General features: G+C 43.3%; 1 protein-coding gene across 1 annotated transcript in view; it reads right to left on the bottom strand.

Annotated features, from left to right (window-relative positions):
* POLR2B (RNA polymerase II subunit B) overlaps positions 1–17,406 on the bottom strand; it is a 151,203-nt gene that overhangs the window by 125,769 nt on the left and 8,028 nt on the right. The window contains exons 4-9 of the mRNA XM_018562201.1: positions 14,328–14,440; positions 12,907–13,126; positions 9,749–9,907; positions 9,321–9,568; positions 7,972–8,077; positions 7,299–7,367 (exon numbers count right to left, since the gene is read on the bottom strand). Coding sequence (XP_018417703.1) covers positions 7,299–7,367; positions 7,972–8,077; positions 9,321–9,568; positions 9,749–9,907; positions 12,907–13,126; positions 14,328–14,440 — 915 coding nt within the window. The remainder of the gene's footprint in view (positions 1–7,298; positions 7,368–7,971; positions 8,078–9,320; positions 9,569–9,748; positions 9,908–12,906; positions 13,127–14,327; positions 14,441–17,406) is intronic.

The raw sequence follows: 17,406 nt of genomic DNA, 5'->3' as shown, positions 1-17,406 counted from the left end.
CGGTCGGGGTGGGGGGGGGGGGGGAGGGAAAGACCCTCCTGAGAGGAAGCATCAGAAATCGGTGGTAGTGCCTCCTTTTCTACTTAAACCACTTCCTTCTCATCTGGCGAAAAGCCAGCCAGCATAGCAGAGTCTGACAGAAGACAGGGTGGAGAACTGCGCTTACTGCTGACAGAGCAAGCTATAAAACCTTGCAACATAGTGACGCTAATCTTAAAAATGCATTCAAGCTCCTCATTTACAAAAATCTAGCTTATTTGCGCATCACTCAGTAGTAGATCTTCAACTCCTCTATGAATTCATGCTAACACTGTCCTTCCTTCTGGAGGGTGGCTACTTTTGTTCTCCATGGTCTCTTGTGTGTGCTGTAAAGCAACCCCCACTACAAGCTTGCTTCTATGATGGACTAAAATCTCAGGTTTAGTTTACCAATTTGTGTTGAGATTATAGTAGATTCACAAGGCTTGTGACCCCAGTCTATAGTAGTATCTACTATGGGGGGGCGTTTAAGGGACCCGGCGCAAGACAGGTTCTCAGGGGCCAAAGGCTCAGAGGCCCCCACACTGTCAGCAAGGCAGACAAGGAGTCTGTGACCAAATAGGCAAGTTGCTCAGGCTCTAAAATTCACCTGATTGCAGCTAGGTCACCCCAGGATAAAGTAGAGAGGAGGCCATGTCCAACACGCGAAGGAAGAATTTAGGATGGCAGAGAACTGCAGCCCAGCTGACCGCCAAAACAATAATGGCACAAGGGTCAGCTATTGCTGCACAGCTACAGTAGGTGTGATCCTTTGTGCAAACAGGCTGAAATTGTATGGAAGCAGAGAAGGGCCACATTGATAGGTAATCGCCCTAGAAAAAAAAAAGGTGAAAGGCTACAAGCAAAGACCCTCTGTAGCAACCCCCCCTTCCATGGCCCTGGGTACGAAAAAGGTGGTAACGACAGAAGGTTACAGAATAAGCATAACCCAGGGAGAAGGTGGGACAACACACTGACCACACTGAATCTCCATGCACAGCAACCCCTACGCAGGTACCAGAGACCAACTCAGAGCCCAGAAGAAAGCATCAGGCTAGGTCAGAAATTACATAACGTATGGACAAAACCTAAGCAAACATGGTTGTCAGGTCGAGTGGCTATGAGTTATTGTAAATATGTTGTTAAGCAATGTGATTGGGGGTACTAGGCAAGAGATGATGGAATCACAAGGGTTAACTCATTCCGTGAGATGACTCAAATGCTGTAAAGTGTAAATGAGATTTAGCATCTTAGTGTTGTGTGGGGATTCCTTTTGGCCTGGACCATTCTTTCACACCTCTCCTAGCCAGGGAGGCACCAAGAATTGAGCCTTCTAAGGACCCTCTCAAAACAAAAAAAGCCTCCTTATATTAAACCTCATATATAAAAGATTACATATGGATCCAGGGATTAACATTTGGGGGTCCTAGTATATATATATATATTCCAGGTAGCCTTGTTATTCCCAGTAGAACGACACCAGATAAGGCTGGGGTATCTTTAATAGTTTTAAGAGATAGACAAAAGTCGGTTCTGGAGAGTCTCAGCCTACCCACGTGAGAGGTCTATGGAAAGAGCCAATTTTGCTGTGTATGAATCTAGGAGATACCATATCCGTATCAGACTCATATCCAGAAATATTAACCTTTGTCATATATGGGTTCTGTCCGATGGAAAAAAAACTCCTCTACCAGGTGTGAAATAGGTGGGGGCTTCAGGTCCTTATCTCGTAGCCCCTCCTGCTTCCCCACCCCATTCATCCCAGAGGCTGGACTGCAACCTGAGCTGTGACCAACAAATCTAAAATATGTTGCAATGGTAACCAAAGTGTGCTTACTTGGGGGCAAAATCTAGTTTTGTAGTAAGTTGCCATTTTCCTTGCCGGCAGCCCCCTGGGATGGAAGAGCGTAAGTAGGATTTCTATTAATTTTCTCCTTTTTATTTTTGATCCGTTTGCTTTGTAACTGTCTTGTGTAACATCTAATTGTAAATAAACTGCTCAAAAAAAATTAAAGGAACACTTTGAAAACACATCACATCTCAATGGGGAAAAATATCATGCTGAATATCTACTGTATACTGGACTGGGTAATGTGTTCGGAATGAAAGGATGCCACATCGTTTGAGGGAAATGAAAAATGACCTACCTACTGAGGGCTGAATTCCAAGACAGCCCAAAAATCAAAGTATGGATCAACATGACCCAAAATACATCCTTGACCACGATAAACTGCAAAGAGGGACAGTAGATTTCCCCATAAACTACTATAGCTCCCCTTGCTTTTACAAACAGAAAGAAAATCCCCATTGTGGGTCTGAATAGCAACAAATCAATTGTGAGCCAGTCACAATATCTTCACTAATTTGGTTACCGTCCAATAGGAGTCTGCCTGCCCTTCCCACCAAACTCAGAGCAAAGAGAGGCAGACAAACCCAGTGATGACATCACTAGGTCTCAAAAGCAGTATTTCTTTAAGGTTCATTGAAGGACACAGCAAAGATTGAAGATCTGAAACCACAGGGTTATATCGCCTCACGCAGGACGCTAGGCACAAAACAAAAACAGCCCAGGGGCGGCCTCTGCTGGTGGCCAACCCCCCACCTGCTGAACAAGTCTCCAGCATGTAACAAGTAGTGAGGAGAACACTCCCACATATACTGAGGGTTGGCGGTGTTGTCCTTCAATGAAGGCAGAGAAAAGGATGTTACGGTAACATAGCAGGTGAGTTTGAATAAAGACCAAGGTCCACCCAGTTTAACCTGTCTATTTACCGGTAAAAATATCGGTACTCGTACTCAAAAAAACGGTAACGGTCCATTCCTACTAAATATACAAGGATACGGGAAGTGTTAAATACAGACGCGCGCGCGCACACACACAGGATAACCGAATACCGAAAGTCCTATTAAGGAAGCCAGACAGCATGTAAGGACTCGCCACCTGGCTTCCCGATTAGCCGGGAAGCGTGCAAAAGACTCGCCACCTGGCTTCCCGATGAGCATTGGAAGCAGTCTCCATGATCCCTCGTCACCAAATGGACCTCAGTGGTGGATCCCTGCATTTAGTTCCACTTCTGCGCTTTTTTTTTCCCTTTGGTGCGGCGGTGCCCTGCGCTCCTGGTCCACCATTGAGGTGACTGTTTCAAATTGATTATTTTAGGTTTTTTGTCAACAAAAAAAAAAAAAAGGCAAACAATAAATAAATAATTCAGGTTTTATACATAGGGTGTTTAATCAAGCACTCCCATGCTGTGAGGTAGGATTTCAATTTTTGAGGTGACACTTTAAATCACTTAATTCAAGTCTCTGCTCCATGGTAGATTAAAAAAAGGGGCACCCAGAAGTGGCTCCTAAGCTAACAAAGCGGCACTAGAGAATGAGGCGATTTGAAACCTCACCTTTGAGGTGGATCAGGAGGGCCACCGCCGCCATTAGGATGGAGAACTTGTCCCCAGGTGTGGGCGGAGGAGCAAGTCTGATTCTTTGTCCCGGGTGACGGAATGTCTAGCTTTGCCTCTGGATACCACTTGTGTGCACATGCTCTCAGTACTGTTCTTGAATATTGTTGATAATTTTGAAGACTACAATAAAAAGGTCCCCTCTTAAAATCACCTCCTTTATAAGGAAAATAGGTTTATTTCCTTAATGCAGTGTACTGTATCGAACGCTTTAGCAAAGTCCAGATGCTCCACATCTACTGGTGTTCCTGTCTAAATTAGTACGAACCTCATAAAAAGTTATAGGTTGGGACACCACTCTTAAGATAATTCAACTAATTAATCTGGTCCGTAGTAGGAACCTTCCCAGTATGTTACCATCTTTGGATATTCAAAAGGCATGTATATACTATATACTTGAAAAATGGGGTTTCCCTGACACATTTTTGGCATGGCTCCGAGCTCTATATAGTTCCACATCGGCCTCTGTCCGCTACTTTCAACATCTCTCCCCTAATTACAGTTAATCGGGTTGAAAAGACACATGTTCATCAAGTTCAACCTATAGAGATATGAAAGAAAAAAAAAAAAGCCTAAACAGAACGCTATGCCCACAATTATCCACTGTTGATCAAGAGGAAGGCAAAAAAAAAAAAACCCTTATAAAGCATGGTTCAATTTGCTCCAACAGGGGAAAACAATTCCTTCCTGATTCCATAAGGCAATCGGATATTCCCTGGATCAACAATCTCCGATGCTTAATATACCTATAATAACTCAATATCTAGTAATAGTCTGTGCATTTAGGAATACATGCAGATTTTTTTTAAACAAATTACCGGAGCTAATGACAATCCTTACCAAACTTCTGTACTTTTTACGTACCCTCCCAATTACAATTCCGGGGTTTTCCCTCCGTGCATTCCGAAATAGTGTTATGGATTTTGTATGGGGTACCAAAAGACGCATTTCTATATTTACCATGTGTGCCCAGAGGCAGGCGGCTTGGGCCTCCCTAATTTTTCCAAATATCATCAGGCAGCTCAAATTGCCCCCATGATCAACATGTTTGTCTTCACAAGCTCCGCTCTGGACTAATATTAAAAGTTTTTATTGTACTCCAATCTCCATCAGAGCTCTACCATGGCTCCCATGTCACTTGCGCCCTAGGAGCATGAGCCCTCATGAGACACATGTAAAGTTAGGGATGACACCAAATATTCTAGAAAGTGAATCTCTTCTCACCTCCCCCTGCTTTATGTACTGGGCAACCCTTTGTTTGTTCCAGGTTTGGAGACGGCGGGATCATTTGGTTGGTGGTCATCGCATAACTTTGAATACCTGTATAAGCTTTTACATGGCAAGTAATCTATAGCTGGTCCAATATTAGGGATCGACATCATGCTTCCTGCGAGGAATACTTCTGTTACCTACAACTTAGACATTGGGCCTCCTCCATTTTATCTAATAGAATATCCCCCACACAACTTAACAACTTTTGAGCACATACAACCTAAGCAGATTTCCATATTGTATTTGCATCTCAATTCGGTGTCTTCCCTGTCGGATCATGTGCATGCTTATGTACGTAGGTGGGAACAAGATCTCCAAAGCTCCAAATCGACCCTGGATTGGCAACAAATGTGGAATAGAACAGCTTCCTGTATCATTAATATTACTTCCCTGGAGACACCTTATAAGACTATGATGCGGTGGTACATGGTCCATTCAAGGTTAATTTCATCTACACCCATCGCATTTCGCTCTATGCTTCCGAGGATGTTCCACTAAAAAGGTGACGTTTTGCACACTTGGTGGTCTTGTCCTCTGCTAACTAGACTTTGGTCCAGGACTTTTCTTCTTAGCTCTCTCTTTCACAAACCTATACATAAAGAGCCCTGGTTTGCACTCTTACACTTTAAGCCTCCATCTCTCACGAAAGCCCAAGATGAATTGCCAGTCTTTCTCCTACTGGTAGTCAAACTATTGCCCAAGCCTGGCAGAAACAATTTGTCTATTTTGCTGATGTCTGACGCAAGATCGATTCCTTCATTAACGAGAAGCTCTCTGGTATCCTACTAGAATCCAAGAAGAAATTCCAAAAAGTTTGGAACCCATGGATTTCTTACGCACACCTTGACCTTTCCCTTGAGAGCTTAACATACGTTTGAGCCTCTGGAATGGAACAACCCACTATTTTAGGTACCTTGGTGCCACCCTTCCATCACCCCCTCTTCATTACTGTCCTGCTTCTCTCCCTTTACTTTTTTCCTTCCCTACTCTTATGTTAATGATCTCTGTTATTGACCACTCATGTTCTCATAATTCTAGGGTTGATGTAGAAAATATTGATTACTCCTAGTAGAATGGGTTTACTTTTACCCATACCCATGTGGGGAAATCTCAAAAGGTGTTGGGCAGAATGCCCTACATACTGCAACCTGTTTATGCTACCCTGTTTCACAACAATTGTGATAATTTATTCTTCATTGTTATGATCTCTATATTAAAATGTAAAACCAATAAAATATTTTTGAAATTGAAAAAAGTTAGATTGGTCTGACGAGAATGGTCCTTCATGAAGCCATGTTTGTTTCTACTCATACCAGTTTTATTCACAAATTTCAGCATGTAGTCCCTCATCATGCCTTCGAATATTTTGCACACTATTGATGTTAAGCTGACTGGCCTATAGTTACCCGGTGAACTCAGTTTCCCCTTTTTGTATATTGGTACCACATATGACCTCCAATCAACTGGTACCGTACAAGTCATTAGAGTGTCCATAAAGATGTACAGTGGTTTGCCTACGACCTGGCTAAGCTCCTTGAGTACCCTTAGATGTAACCCCATTAGTTCCGGGGATTAGTGGACATTTAATCTTTCTAGCCTCTGTACGACTCTGCTGACGCCCAGAGATACAATAACATTTATTGTTCCTGCAGCTGATGCCCTGGGTCCTTGCCCATGTCCATCTCATCTGTAAAAACAGAAGAAAAGAATGTTTAAACGTACAAAATTCCTATTTCTTTCTTCTGTTCCATGAAGATTGAAGGACACAGCGAAGAAGATCAAAAATCTGAAACCACAGGGACTTAAAGCAGTACAAAAGGAGGAGTGGGCAGGTAAACAACCCCCCCCCAAAAAAAAAAACCTCTGCCTGCAAAACCTTGCGCCAAACCATCAACCTTGTAGAACTTGGGAGAAAAAAAAAAAAACAGAAGACCAGGTGGCCACCTTACAGATCTGAGAAACTGAAGCACAATGACGAAAGGCCCAGGACGCCCCGACTGCCCTAGACCCTTAATAGCATACGCTTGAACAATCATGTTACGAATCCAAGGCGAAATGGTGGCAGAAGACACAGCTCGACCCTTTCGAGGACCATCCGTGACCACTAACAGTCCCTCTTGCGAAAGTATGCTGTAGCATCCAAATGGACACAAATCGCCCGAACGTCATCCAGACAATAAAGAGCTCTCTCTTTCCAATGTGCAGGCCTCGGGCAAAGAGGGCAAAACAATATCCTCATTAAGATGAAAAGCCAAAAGTACCTTAGGAAGAAAGGACTCCATGGGTTGAAGCACCACCCCGTCCCTTTGGAGAACCAAGAAAGGGGACTTACACGACAAGGCCGCCAGCCATAAAACTCTGAACTGAGGTAATAGCTACTAAAAATAGGATTTTTGTACTCACCGTAAAATCCTTTTCTCTGCGTTCACTGAAGGACACAGAAAACTGATCGTAGATCATGTACCGCAGGTAATATTGCTACCTGCAGGAGGACGCTAGACACAAAAGAGAGCCTAGGGGCGGCAACCTGCTAGTGGCAAAACCCCGCACCTGGTGACAAGCCTCCGGTAACAAGCAGTAAGGAGTATACTCCTCCACAAAGAGGGCGGGACCTGTGTCCTTTAATGAAAGCAGAGAAAAGGATTTTACAGGGAGTACAAAAACCCTATTTTCTCTTCAGTTCATTAAAGGACAGAGGAAACTGATCTTAGATCATGTGATCATGTACCACAGGGACTTCACAAAGCAGTATAAAACCAGAGGGATGGGCACAAACTGAAAAAAGCATCCCACACAAAGCTTCTCTACAGGGCAGAGTGCAAAACTTCAGATAGAAGCACTATGATAAAAAGCCCAAGATGCCCCAATAGGAAGTACAGGAAAGGAGGTTCACGACCCTAACAGCAAACGCCTGAATAATAGGGTAACAAATCCTACGCAAAAAAGGTTCTAGGAGACACAGCCTGACCCTTCCAAAGACCATCTGTAAGCACGAACAAGGAATCCAATGCACGAAACGATGCTACAAACAGTGGATAGTCTTCAGACAGAAAGGGAAACACTAAACCTCATGAAGATGAAAGGCCGAAATCACTTTTGGAAAAAAACAAACAAAAAACAAAAAGAACACAACACTTCGGGCAGAGCACAACCTCGTGTCCATGAAAAAACAGAAAAAGGAAGACTTGCACGACAAGGCTGCCAACTCCGAAACTCTCCAAACAGAGGCAATGGCCACCAAAAAGGCCAGAGATTCAAAAGCGGAAACTCCCTCCAGTAGCAAACTGATAACCGTTTTGGCACCACAAAGACTTGGCGGGGCACATCCACTGCGTGAATAAAAAAATCAAAGAGTACGGGAAAATTGACACCCATCACATAAGCTGATAAGTACCAAATTGAACCAGAGGCAGCTCAGAACTAGGAACGCCCTCAATCTTCAACATCTCCCTGACTGACCTGGTCTTCAGCATGCCTGCACCCACACCAGGATCCATGGCTCAGCAGGGAAGGCCCACTGCCCGTTGGATGCAAGCCGTGGACTGAAGTAGCAGTGCCCCACTGCTGCAGCCTGGTGTGGGTCCAGGCCTGCTGGACCCAAAAGGCCACTGTTCCCCACGGGAATGCCTGCCGCGCCAGCAGAGGAACCACTGCCCCCCAGCGCAACATAGAAGGATCTAGCCTCCCACAATGGCCATAGCACCAGCCTCCCTGCAAAGGCCTCTGTCAGACCCCTAGCCAACAACATCTGTACCTCCTAGGGGACACAGGAAGAGATCCTGGACAGTGTAGACCGTACAAGAAAACTTTGACGCAATGGTATGCGAACACCGCAGCAAAACACTAGGGCACCGCAGCGATGGAAAAGCAACACCTGACCATAGTCAGGGCGCCGCCTGCCTGTGAGGGGTACTATGACTGGGCAGCCGAGACCCCCAGTCATTTGTAGCCCACCAGGATGACTCCCACAGGCACTCCATGAAAGAGTAGTCGCAGCCAAGCCATCGGAGCAGAGTGTGCATACGCTGGCAGGCCAGGGTGGGTAGGACTACAAGGATCTACGATCATCCTAAGTGTAACCCAGCTGGCAGTTGCTTGAAAATTCAACCAAAAATGGAGGATAAAAAGGAAGCTCCTTACTCCTGATGCTAGGCAAGAAACTGGAGACTTTTCAGCAGGAGTGGGGTTTGGTCACCAGCAGGGGCCACCCCTAGGCTGTCTTTTTGTTACCCAGCAGGTGGCGATATTACCTGTGGTACATGATCTACGATCAGTAGAGAAAACGCCTCTGAGAAAGTCAAAAGCGGCATCTCCCTCAAAATTTCAAAGACATACACCTGCAACACCGAAATCACCAATTTCCAATCCCAAGGGGGCAACAGAGACCGTACTCAGAAACGATGTGCAACCCCCTGCACAAATGACTGTACCAAGGAAATTACCACTGAAAGAGGGTGGCCAGGGCTGAAATCTGCCTCTAACCATGCTCAGACCTGCTAGACCCTGAACCACCCCATGCTGGTGGAAAGTCAGAATTCTGTGGAAACCCACTATTACATCAACATATCCTACCACCTAAATAAGATTGGAGAAAACTGGAGCTGACAGAGGAGATTAGGGCAACAGTCAATAGAAAGTATATAAAAAATATTTACCATTTCCATCATCTCAGGATCTTCAAAGTCATAGATAATGTGTTCCAATATATCTCTGTCAGATACAAACCCCAGTGCTCTAAACACAATAATAATGGGCACTTCTTGTTTGATATAAGGTAATGTTGCAACAATACGTTGACCAATGGCACTTTTTTTGGCTCCCTGTGAAAATGAAAGAAAACAAATATAATAGCTTTTTATTTGATGAAATGAACAAAAAATATTTTTGAAGAAAAGGGGTAATAGAAACATTTGTAACAGATTTTAAAAAAAGGGGAAAAACATACCGAAAAGCAGAAAAGCATTCAAAATGCACCAAACATGTAAGAAACATTAGCTTACCTGACCTCCCCGTGCCAACATGCTGACCCATATAGAACTTGTTGGTCTTGAAGAATTCTCCAAGCAAGACCGACACTCGGCAGTATAAGCATACTTAGAATCTTTCTTCGCAAAGACATATACAGTGTTTGTGGCCATTTTTTCTTGAGCGATTAAAACCTGGAGATTAGATGTTCAATATACAAGGGATATTTTAAAATGGTTATTAAACTCATTAAGAGAGCGAGAGGGGGGGGGGGGAGAAAGGGCGAGAGAGGGGGACACTATTTTGCCAAAAGTATTGGGACGCCTGCCTTTACACACACGGACTTTAATGCCATCCCAGTTACATAGTTACATAGTATTTGAGGTTGAATAAAAGACACAGGTCCATCAAGTTCAACACATTGCGTCTATGCATGTTACTCTGTATGTGTATGCTTGTGTACGAGTACCCTTGTGTTCTTGTTCCTAACAGAACCTGTACCCCTGAATGTTTCAGTCTCTGAGGAAATCGTCCCAAGTGTTTTTTGAAAGATTCAATACTCGCAGCTGAGATCACTTCCTGTGGCAGTGAGTTCCAAACTCTAACGGCCCGAACTGGGAAGAAGCCCCTTCGTGCTGAAATCTTTTCTCCACCAGTTTAAGGTAGTGACCTCTAGTCTTTGTCATGGAGTGTACCGTAAAAAGTTTGTTGCTGATGTTGCCATCTCCATTGAACATTTTGTACGTGAAAATCATATCCCCCTTAATCTCCTCACTTCCAACGTGAACATGTTTAAATCTAGTAACCTTGTCTCATAGCTTTGGTCCTCCATCCCCTTAGTTTGGTTACCCTCCTCTGGATTCTTTCTAGCTCAAGGACATCCTTTCTATGTACTGGTGACCAAAACTGGACCGCATACTCCAGATGAGGTTGAACTAGTGATCTATAAAGTGGTAAAATGATAGATTTGCCTCTCGAGTACATTCCCTTTTTAATACAAGACAGTACTCTTGCTTGCTTTGGTCACCGAAGCCTGGCATTGCAAGCTATTGTTCAATCTGTGGTCTACTATGACCCGCAGATCTTTTTCCATTTCTGACTTCCCTAGTGGAGTACCCATTAATGTGTATTCCATTTGCCTATTTTTAACCCCAAAATGTCATTACTTTACATTTATCGACATTAAACCTCATCTGCCATATAGTTGCCCACTCACCTATTTTATCCAGGTCCTCCTGTAATGTTCTACTGTCCAAGTCCGTGTCCATTACCCTCCCAATTTTAGTATCATCAGCAAACACAGAAACATGACTATTTACGCCCTCCCGATATAGTTAATAATCAGGTTGAATAGTATGGGGCCTAGCACAGAACCCTGGGGCACACCACTCATGACTCTGGACCAATCTGAAAAAGAGCCATTTATTGATACTCTCAGGACACGTTCCTGTAGCCAGTTCTCTATCCATATACACACCATTTCATCTATGCCCATAAACCTCAGCTTGTGTAGTAAGCGTTTATGTGGTACCGTGTCAAATGCTTTTAAAAAAATCCAAATATACCACATCCACCGGCCTCCCTCCATCCAGATCTCTACTCACATCTTTGTAGAATGTCAGGAGGTTTGTGTGGCATGAACGGTCCTTCCTAAATCCATGTTGATTGTCATTTATTATGCCATTATCATGAACAAACTCTACTAAGTAGTCCTTTATCATTCAGTCTAACAATTTACATACTATGGCTGTAAGACTGAGCAGTCTGCAATTCCCAGGTTCGCATCTTGACACTTTTTTGAATATCTGTACTACCGTAGCCATCCGCCAATCACTTGGCACGTTACCAGTCATTAGGGAGTCCTTGAAAATGACGAATAGTCTTAGTGCCCATTCACACTAAGCGACAAATCACGCGATATCGCGCATTTTTGCTGCGCGATATCGCCGGCCAATGATATTCAATGAAGCTGTTCTAATGTACAGCTCCATGTCGCCCATCGCAGGACCCTTTTTCCCACGGATGACGCACGATTTTTTCAATATTGAGTTGGCCCACTCTCTGCAGCTATAACAGCTTCAACTCTTCTGGGAAGGCTGTCCACAATGTTTAAGAGTGAGTATATGGGAATGTTTGACCATTCTTCCAGAAGCCTATTTGTGAGGTCTGGTACCGATGTTGGACGAGAAGGCCTGGCATGCAGTCTCCACTCTAATTCATCCCAAAGGTGTTCTATCGGGTTGAGGACAGGACTCGGGGCGAGCCAGTCAAGTTCCCCAACCTTGCTCATCCAGGTCTTTATGGACCTTGCTTTGTGCACTGTCATGTTGGAACAAGGGGCCATCCCCAAACTGTTCCCACAAAAGGTGAGAGCATAAAATTGTCCAAAATGTATCGGTATGCTGATGCCTTAAGAGTTCCCTTCACTGGAACTAAGGGGCCAAGCCCAACCCCTGAAAAACAACACCATACCATAATCCCCCCCCTCCACCAAACTTTACACTTGGCACAATGCAGTCAGGCAATTACCATTCTCCTGGCAACCACCAAACCCAGGCACATCCACAGGAGCGTGATTCGTCACTCAAGAGAACACGTCTCCACTTCTCTAGAGTCCAGCGGTGGCGTGCTTTATACCACTGAATACGACGCTTTGCATTGCACTTGGTGATGAAAGGCTTGGATGCAGCTGCTCGGCCATGGAAACCCATTCCATGAAGAAGCTCTCTACACACTGTTGTGCCAATCTGAAGGTCACACGAAGTTTTGACGTCTGTAGCTATTGACTCTGCAGACAGTTGGTGACTTCTGCGCACTCAACATGCACTGACCCCGCTCTGTCATTTTACTTGGGTTACCACTTCGTGGCTGAGTTGCTGTTCCCAGTTGCTTCTACTTTGTTATAATACCACTAACAGTTGACCGTGGAATATTTAGTAGCAAGGAGATTTCACGGAAGGACTTGCACAGGTGGCAACCCATCACGGTACCACGGTTGAATTCACTGAGCTCCTGAGTGACCCATTCTTTCCCAAATGTTTGTAGAAGCAGTGTGCTTGCCTAGGTTCTTGATTTTATGCACCTGTGGCCATGTAGGTGATTGGAAGACTTGAATCCAATGCTTTGGAGGGGTGTCCCAATACTTTTGACACACACACCAAACCATAATACAAAGAAAACATGTTGGTAATACCTTCTCAGACCCATTAATGATAAAGTAACCCCCTGGGTCTAGTGGACATTCATTTAACTCGCAGAGATCACGGTCAGTAAGGCCATTCAAGAGGCAGTATGTAGAACGCAACATTATTGGTATTTTTCCAATAAAGGTTTTCTGATGCTGAGTTTGAATCTGTTCTTCCCCTTCTTTTATGACTGTCTTTGTAATATCAACGTAGAGAGGGGCAGAATACCTGTATTAGAATTCAAAACACAAAGTTTACCTTTATTGCGGTTTGTCACGTCATAAAATTTTTCAAATTTTTAAAAAAAAAATAAAATAAAGTACCACACAAGGACAAGCACAGAGGGCATTTTGACCATTAAGTGATGTGAGCAAATTAGGACCAAAACACACCACTATTAAGAATACAGCAACAATAAGGTTTTGTAGGGGAGATGTTACCAAGCACTCAAAATGAAAACAAAAAAGGCATACTTAAGATGCCGAAATGTAAAAAAAAAAAAAAATATGTTAGACTTACCGGTAATTTTATTTCCAGTAGTCTTCCAAGGACAGCATGCAAGAGGATCAACAAGAGCTCACTACTAGGGGCAGTAGGCTTGAATAACCTACCAAAGGGCTGATCCCAAGAAGTGATAAGATTCAGCCAATAATGCCAGATAAGAAGATAGAGAAGCTTGACCACGTAGGCACTTTACAAATCTGTTCTAGTGTGGAACCAATTTTTCTTTTTTTTTTTTAAGGTGCAATCAGTCACATCTGTGGGGTCAAGCAGAAGCTTGCCAAAAGACAACTCTAGGGAACAATGAAGATCAAGACAACTAGAAAACCTGTGCCCTATGACAGCACCTCTTTTCTGTCTCCATCACTGTCCATTAACATCCAGTTAAGGTTTTTGGGGGGGTTTCTCCCCAACTCTGACTTGGATTATATTTTTAAAGCCTTATTTCAACCAATTTCTGAGCTTAAAAAAATAAAACAAAAAACAAACAAGTGCGGAAGTTAAATTTTCTGTCAAGTTTTCAGTTCTGTGTGACCCTTTTGAAGAGAATTTCCCTCATTTCCTGCTCCTGTGACACATGTAGAAATACTGGTGGGGGGAAGAGGTCATAAGGACAAAGATATAGAAAACAAAGACTCAAGTTTTAACCCTTCCCCACTCTACTAAAAAAAAAGGTTTTGAGCGATTTACCATCACTTCCTGTTTTACACTTCCTTCACTGATCTCCACCCCTTTACCAATATATTAATTTCATTTTGCTACAAAACCATAAAAGAAGCCAGTTTGCCTAGTGTGCAGGAAACAACCAGCCACACAAATTACAAACTGCCAAATAAAAAAAACTACCCAACATCCAGTTTAACTTAAACATGATCATAATTTTGAATACACAAATCTAAAAATTTTACTCAGTCACAAAATTTCTTACGTTAAATTTCTTAGTCTGGCTTCATTTGGCATCATAGGAGAAGGAGCGCCATCTCTCTCCCAGTGTGTAGGTTTAGACAGATATATCTGTTCAAACTTCAGAAGGTATCTTGGCTGTAATTTGTCAGACATGAAAAAAGTAAGCACAAATATATTGCTACATTTTACAGACATTTGAGCATACATAATAAAGCGGACATTTACACTCAATCTAATTCTCCCAATGCATCCCTCTATGCATGTTTAATAATAACAGGACATGTCAAGTATAAAATGCTGAGATTTTGAAATACACTTGCAGAGCATTCCCTTCCTGCTTTGAAAGGGCAAAATGTCTTCAGTTTGCCAAAGCAATGCACACTGGGATCGCCTTGTCAAAAGAGCATTGCTGGGAAATCTCATGAGATCTCAGGGAAAGGCATTTTCCTCCCCTGAGATGATGTGCATGGTCACATGTCCTGTCACACATGCCAGAAATCAAGGAAGTAAAAGGAGAGCTAGTAATCTGCACTAGGTAAATATGGCCACTGCCAGAAGACTGGGGAAAGAGAAACAACATATGCAAGGAATACAAAGCCTGCAGTTATCTAGAAGTATGGGTTTCTAGATTGTCTACTAAAACTTTTCTAAAAGGTGTGTTTGTTATGTTAAACATATGGGTAAAGGTCCGCTTTAATCTATTACAGCATTAAGGATATTGTGAATTACAACTCAGTGACAATAGGTAAAAATTTAGAAAAATTATAACTACTTCAAAATTCCCATTAATCATATTATGTATGTACATTTATAATTGCCCGCTACGTCTTCCACAAGCTATTTTTCATAGTCCTTAGTGGGAATAAATAAAAGAAAAACAACATCATCACAAAAGGAAAAATGCAGAGTGGGAATGGCAGGAGCTACATCAATTTGCACACCATGAATTGCTGATTTTGCACAGAGCCAAGCATCCTTAACCTCCCTGGCGGTCTGATTATGTCAGTATTTTTTCTTTTTTTTTTACTTTTGAATTTCCCGCCGGTTCCGCCCCCTTGCGACACCGGCGCTCGCAGGGAAGGAACCCAGAAGATGGATGCCGGCATTGGCCAGAGGACACTGCGGGGCTCGTAGGGACAAGGTAAGTGACGCTACAGTGTAATCCTGAGTGTGGCTCAGGGGGGTTACCGCCAGGGAGGTTAAAGTGCATTCCACTTCTGCAGACAAAATGAAGAAAACCCCACTATGTTAATTATGGATTTCCATTTACACAACAAAATATAGAACAAAAATGACAGATGAGCTTCAAATCTAGAAAAATGTCAGGTCGTGCCCTTGGGAGCTGAGAACAAGCATGCTAAATACACCTTGGGTGGGGTTTCTCTGGGGAAAACAGAGAGAAGAATCTTGGGGTCCTTATAGACCACAGACTGGAGTAGACAACAGCATGTAGTGCCAAGCCGAAGCTAATAAAGCCAGTAGTAGGGCTGCAATGATTATTTTCATAATCAATTAGTTGGCTGATAATGTTAGTTTTTTTTAGTTTTGAAAAATTAACCACCTGCTGTCCGGCCGTTATAATTAAACAGCCGGACAGCGGCTTCTTGAATGCGGGTGGGCGTTTTTAGACTTCCCATCCCGCCCCGCTCGTGCCCACCACTGGCGGCGCGCACGAACGGGAAATCGGCTTTGAATATAAACAGCCAGTGATGGCTGTTTACATACAAGCATCTGTAGAGACGCCCGATCGCTTGTAATATGCGTGCAGGTGTGCCCAACCCCGTCGCAGCTGGCGATCCCGAGCTCCGCTGTTCCCGGTGTGAGCCCGGGACCAGCACAGCAGCTCTGTGACCGGAGATGAAAACGGAGCTCAGTACACAAGCTCCGTTTGATCTCCTCGTCGGAATGCAGGCAGTGATGTGTATTACATCACTGGCTGCATTCAGTGTCACTCTCCGGTACAGAAACCGGAGAGAAGCTGGTGAAGCAGGTCTCTGCTTCATCAGCTTCTCTGGGGGTCCCTAGGTGACATTAGGGGTCTTAAAGACCCCCTGATGTCTCCATAAAGAGGACCTGTCACTGCAAATTGGCCATCACATAGGGAGCTTGTTTGCACCCTATGTGATAGCAATAAAGTGAAGGGAAACTACCATGGATTACAGTAAGGCACACATTACAGTATTGGTTTATGTTACTTTAAGTGAAAAAAAAAAAAGTCACATCAAAGAAATAAAAAAAAAATTAAAGTTCCCCCGCCCCCACATGCACACGCAAACATGCGTCGAGTCAGCCTACATGAGCAAACAACGATTACATCCATTGCGCCGCACAGGTTACATATCGCCGCGAACGTCGCAGTGAGAGCAATAATTTTAGGGCCATTAATCACTGATAACACTAAACTGATAAGCGGTAAAAGCTTTAAAAGCATCGGCTATGGTCAATTTGGGGTATGGTAGTTTTTTGCGATTTAGCGGGTGAGCGCAATTTTAAAGCTTGACATGTTTGGTGTCCATTTACCCAATGTGACCCCGCCTTTTATATTTTACCAAAAAATTGGGTAATAAATGTTTTAAAACATAACGTAGGGAGAACAGGGGGTTTTTTTCAACATTTTCGGTACTTCATTAAAAAAAAAAAAAAAACCCCGTAGTGGTGATTAAATCCACCAAAAGAAAACTATCTGTCCCCAAAATAAATGGTATAAAATGAATTTCAGTACAGAGTTGCATAACAGAATAAATGTCAAAGTACTGCAGCGATGAATACTGAAAATTGGCCTGGACAGGAAAAAGGCCGGGACAGGAAGGGGGTGTAAACACCTGGTCTTCAACTGGTTAAGGATGGTATTTAACCACTTGCTGACCAGGGTGTTTATCCCCCCTTCCTGTCCCAGCCTTTTTTCAGTACTCAGCGCTGCAGTACTTTGACTGGCGTTTCAGTCATACAACGCTGTACTGAAACTAATTTTATACAATTTTTTGGGGACAGATAGAGCTTTCTATTGGTGGTAATCACCACTGGGGTTTCTATTTTTTACTATACAACAAAAAAGTACCCTAAATTTTGTTTAAAAAATTTAATTAAAAAAAAAAAAAAAA

Source organism: Nanorana parkeri, unplaced genomic scaffold (assembly GCF_000935625.1).
Source record: "Nanorana parkeri isolate BGI_ZX_2015 unplaced genomic scaffold, ASM93562v1 scaffold565, whole genome shotgun sequence".
NCBI classification, from domain to species: domain Eukaryota; kingdom Metazoa; phylum Chordata; class Amphibia; order Anura; family Dicroglossidae; genus Nanorana; species Nanorana parkeri.
The sequence above is the reverse complement of the archived record's forward strand: the minus strand, read 5'-3'. Positions and strand labels throughout refer to the sequence as shown.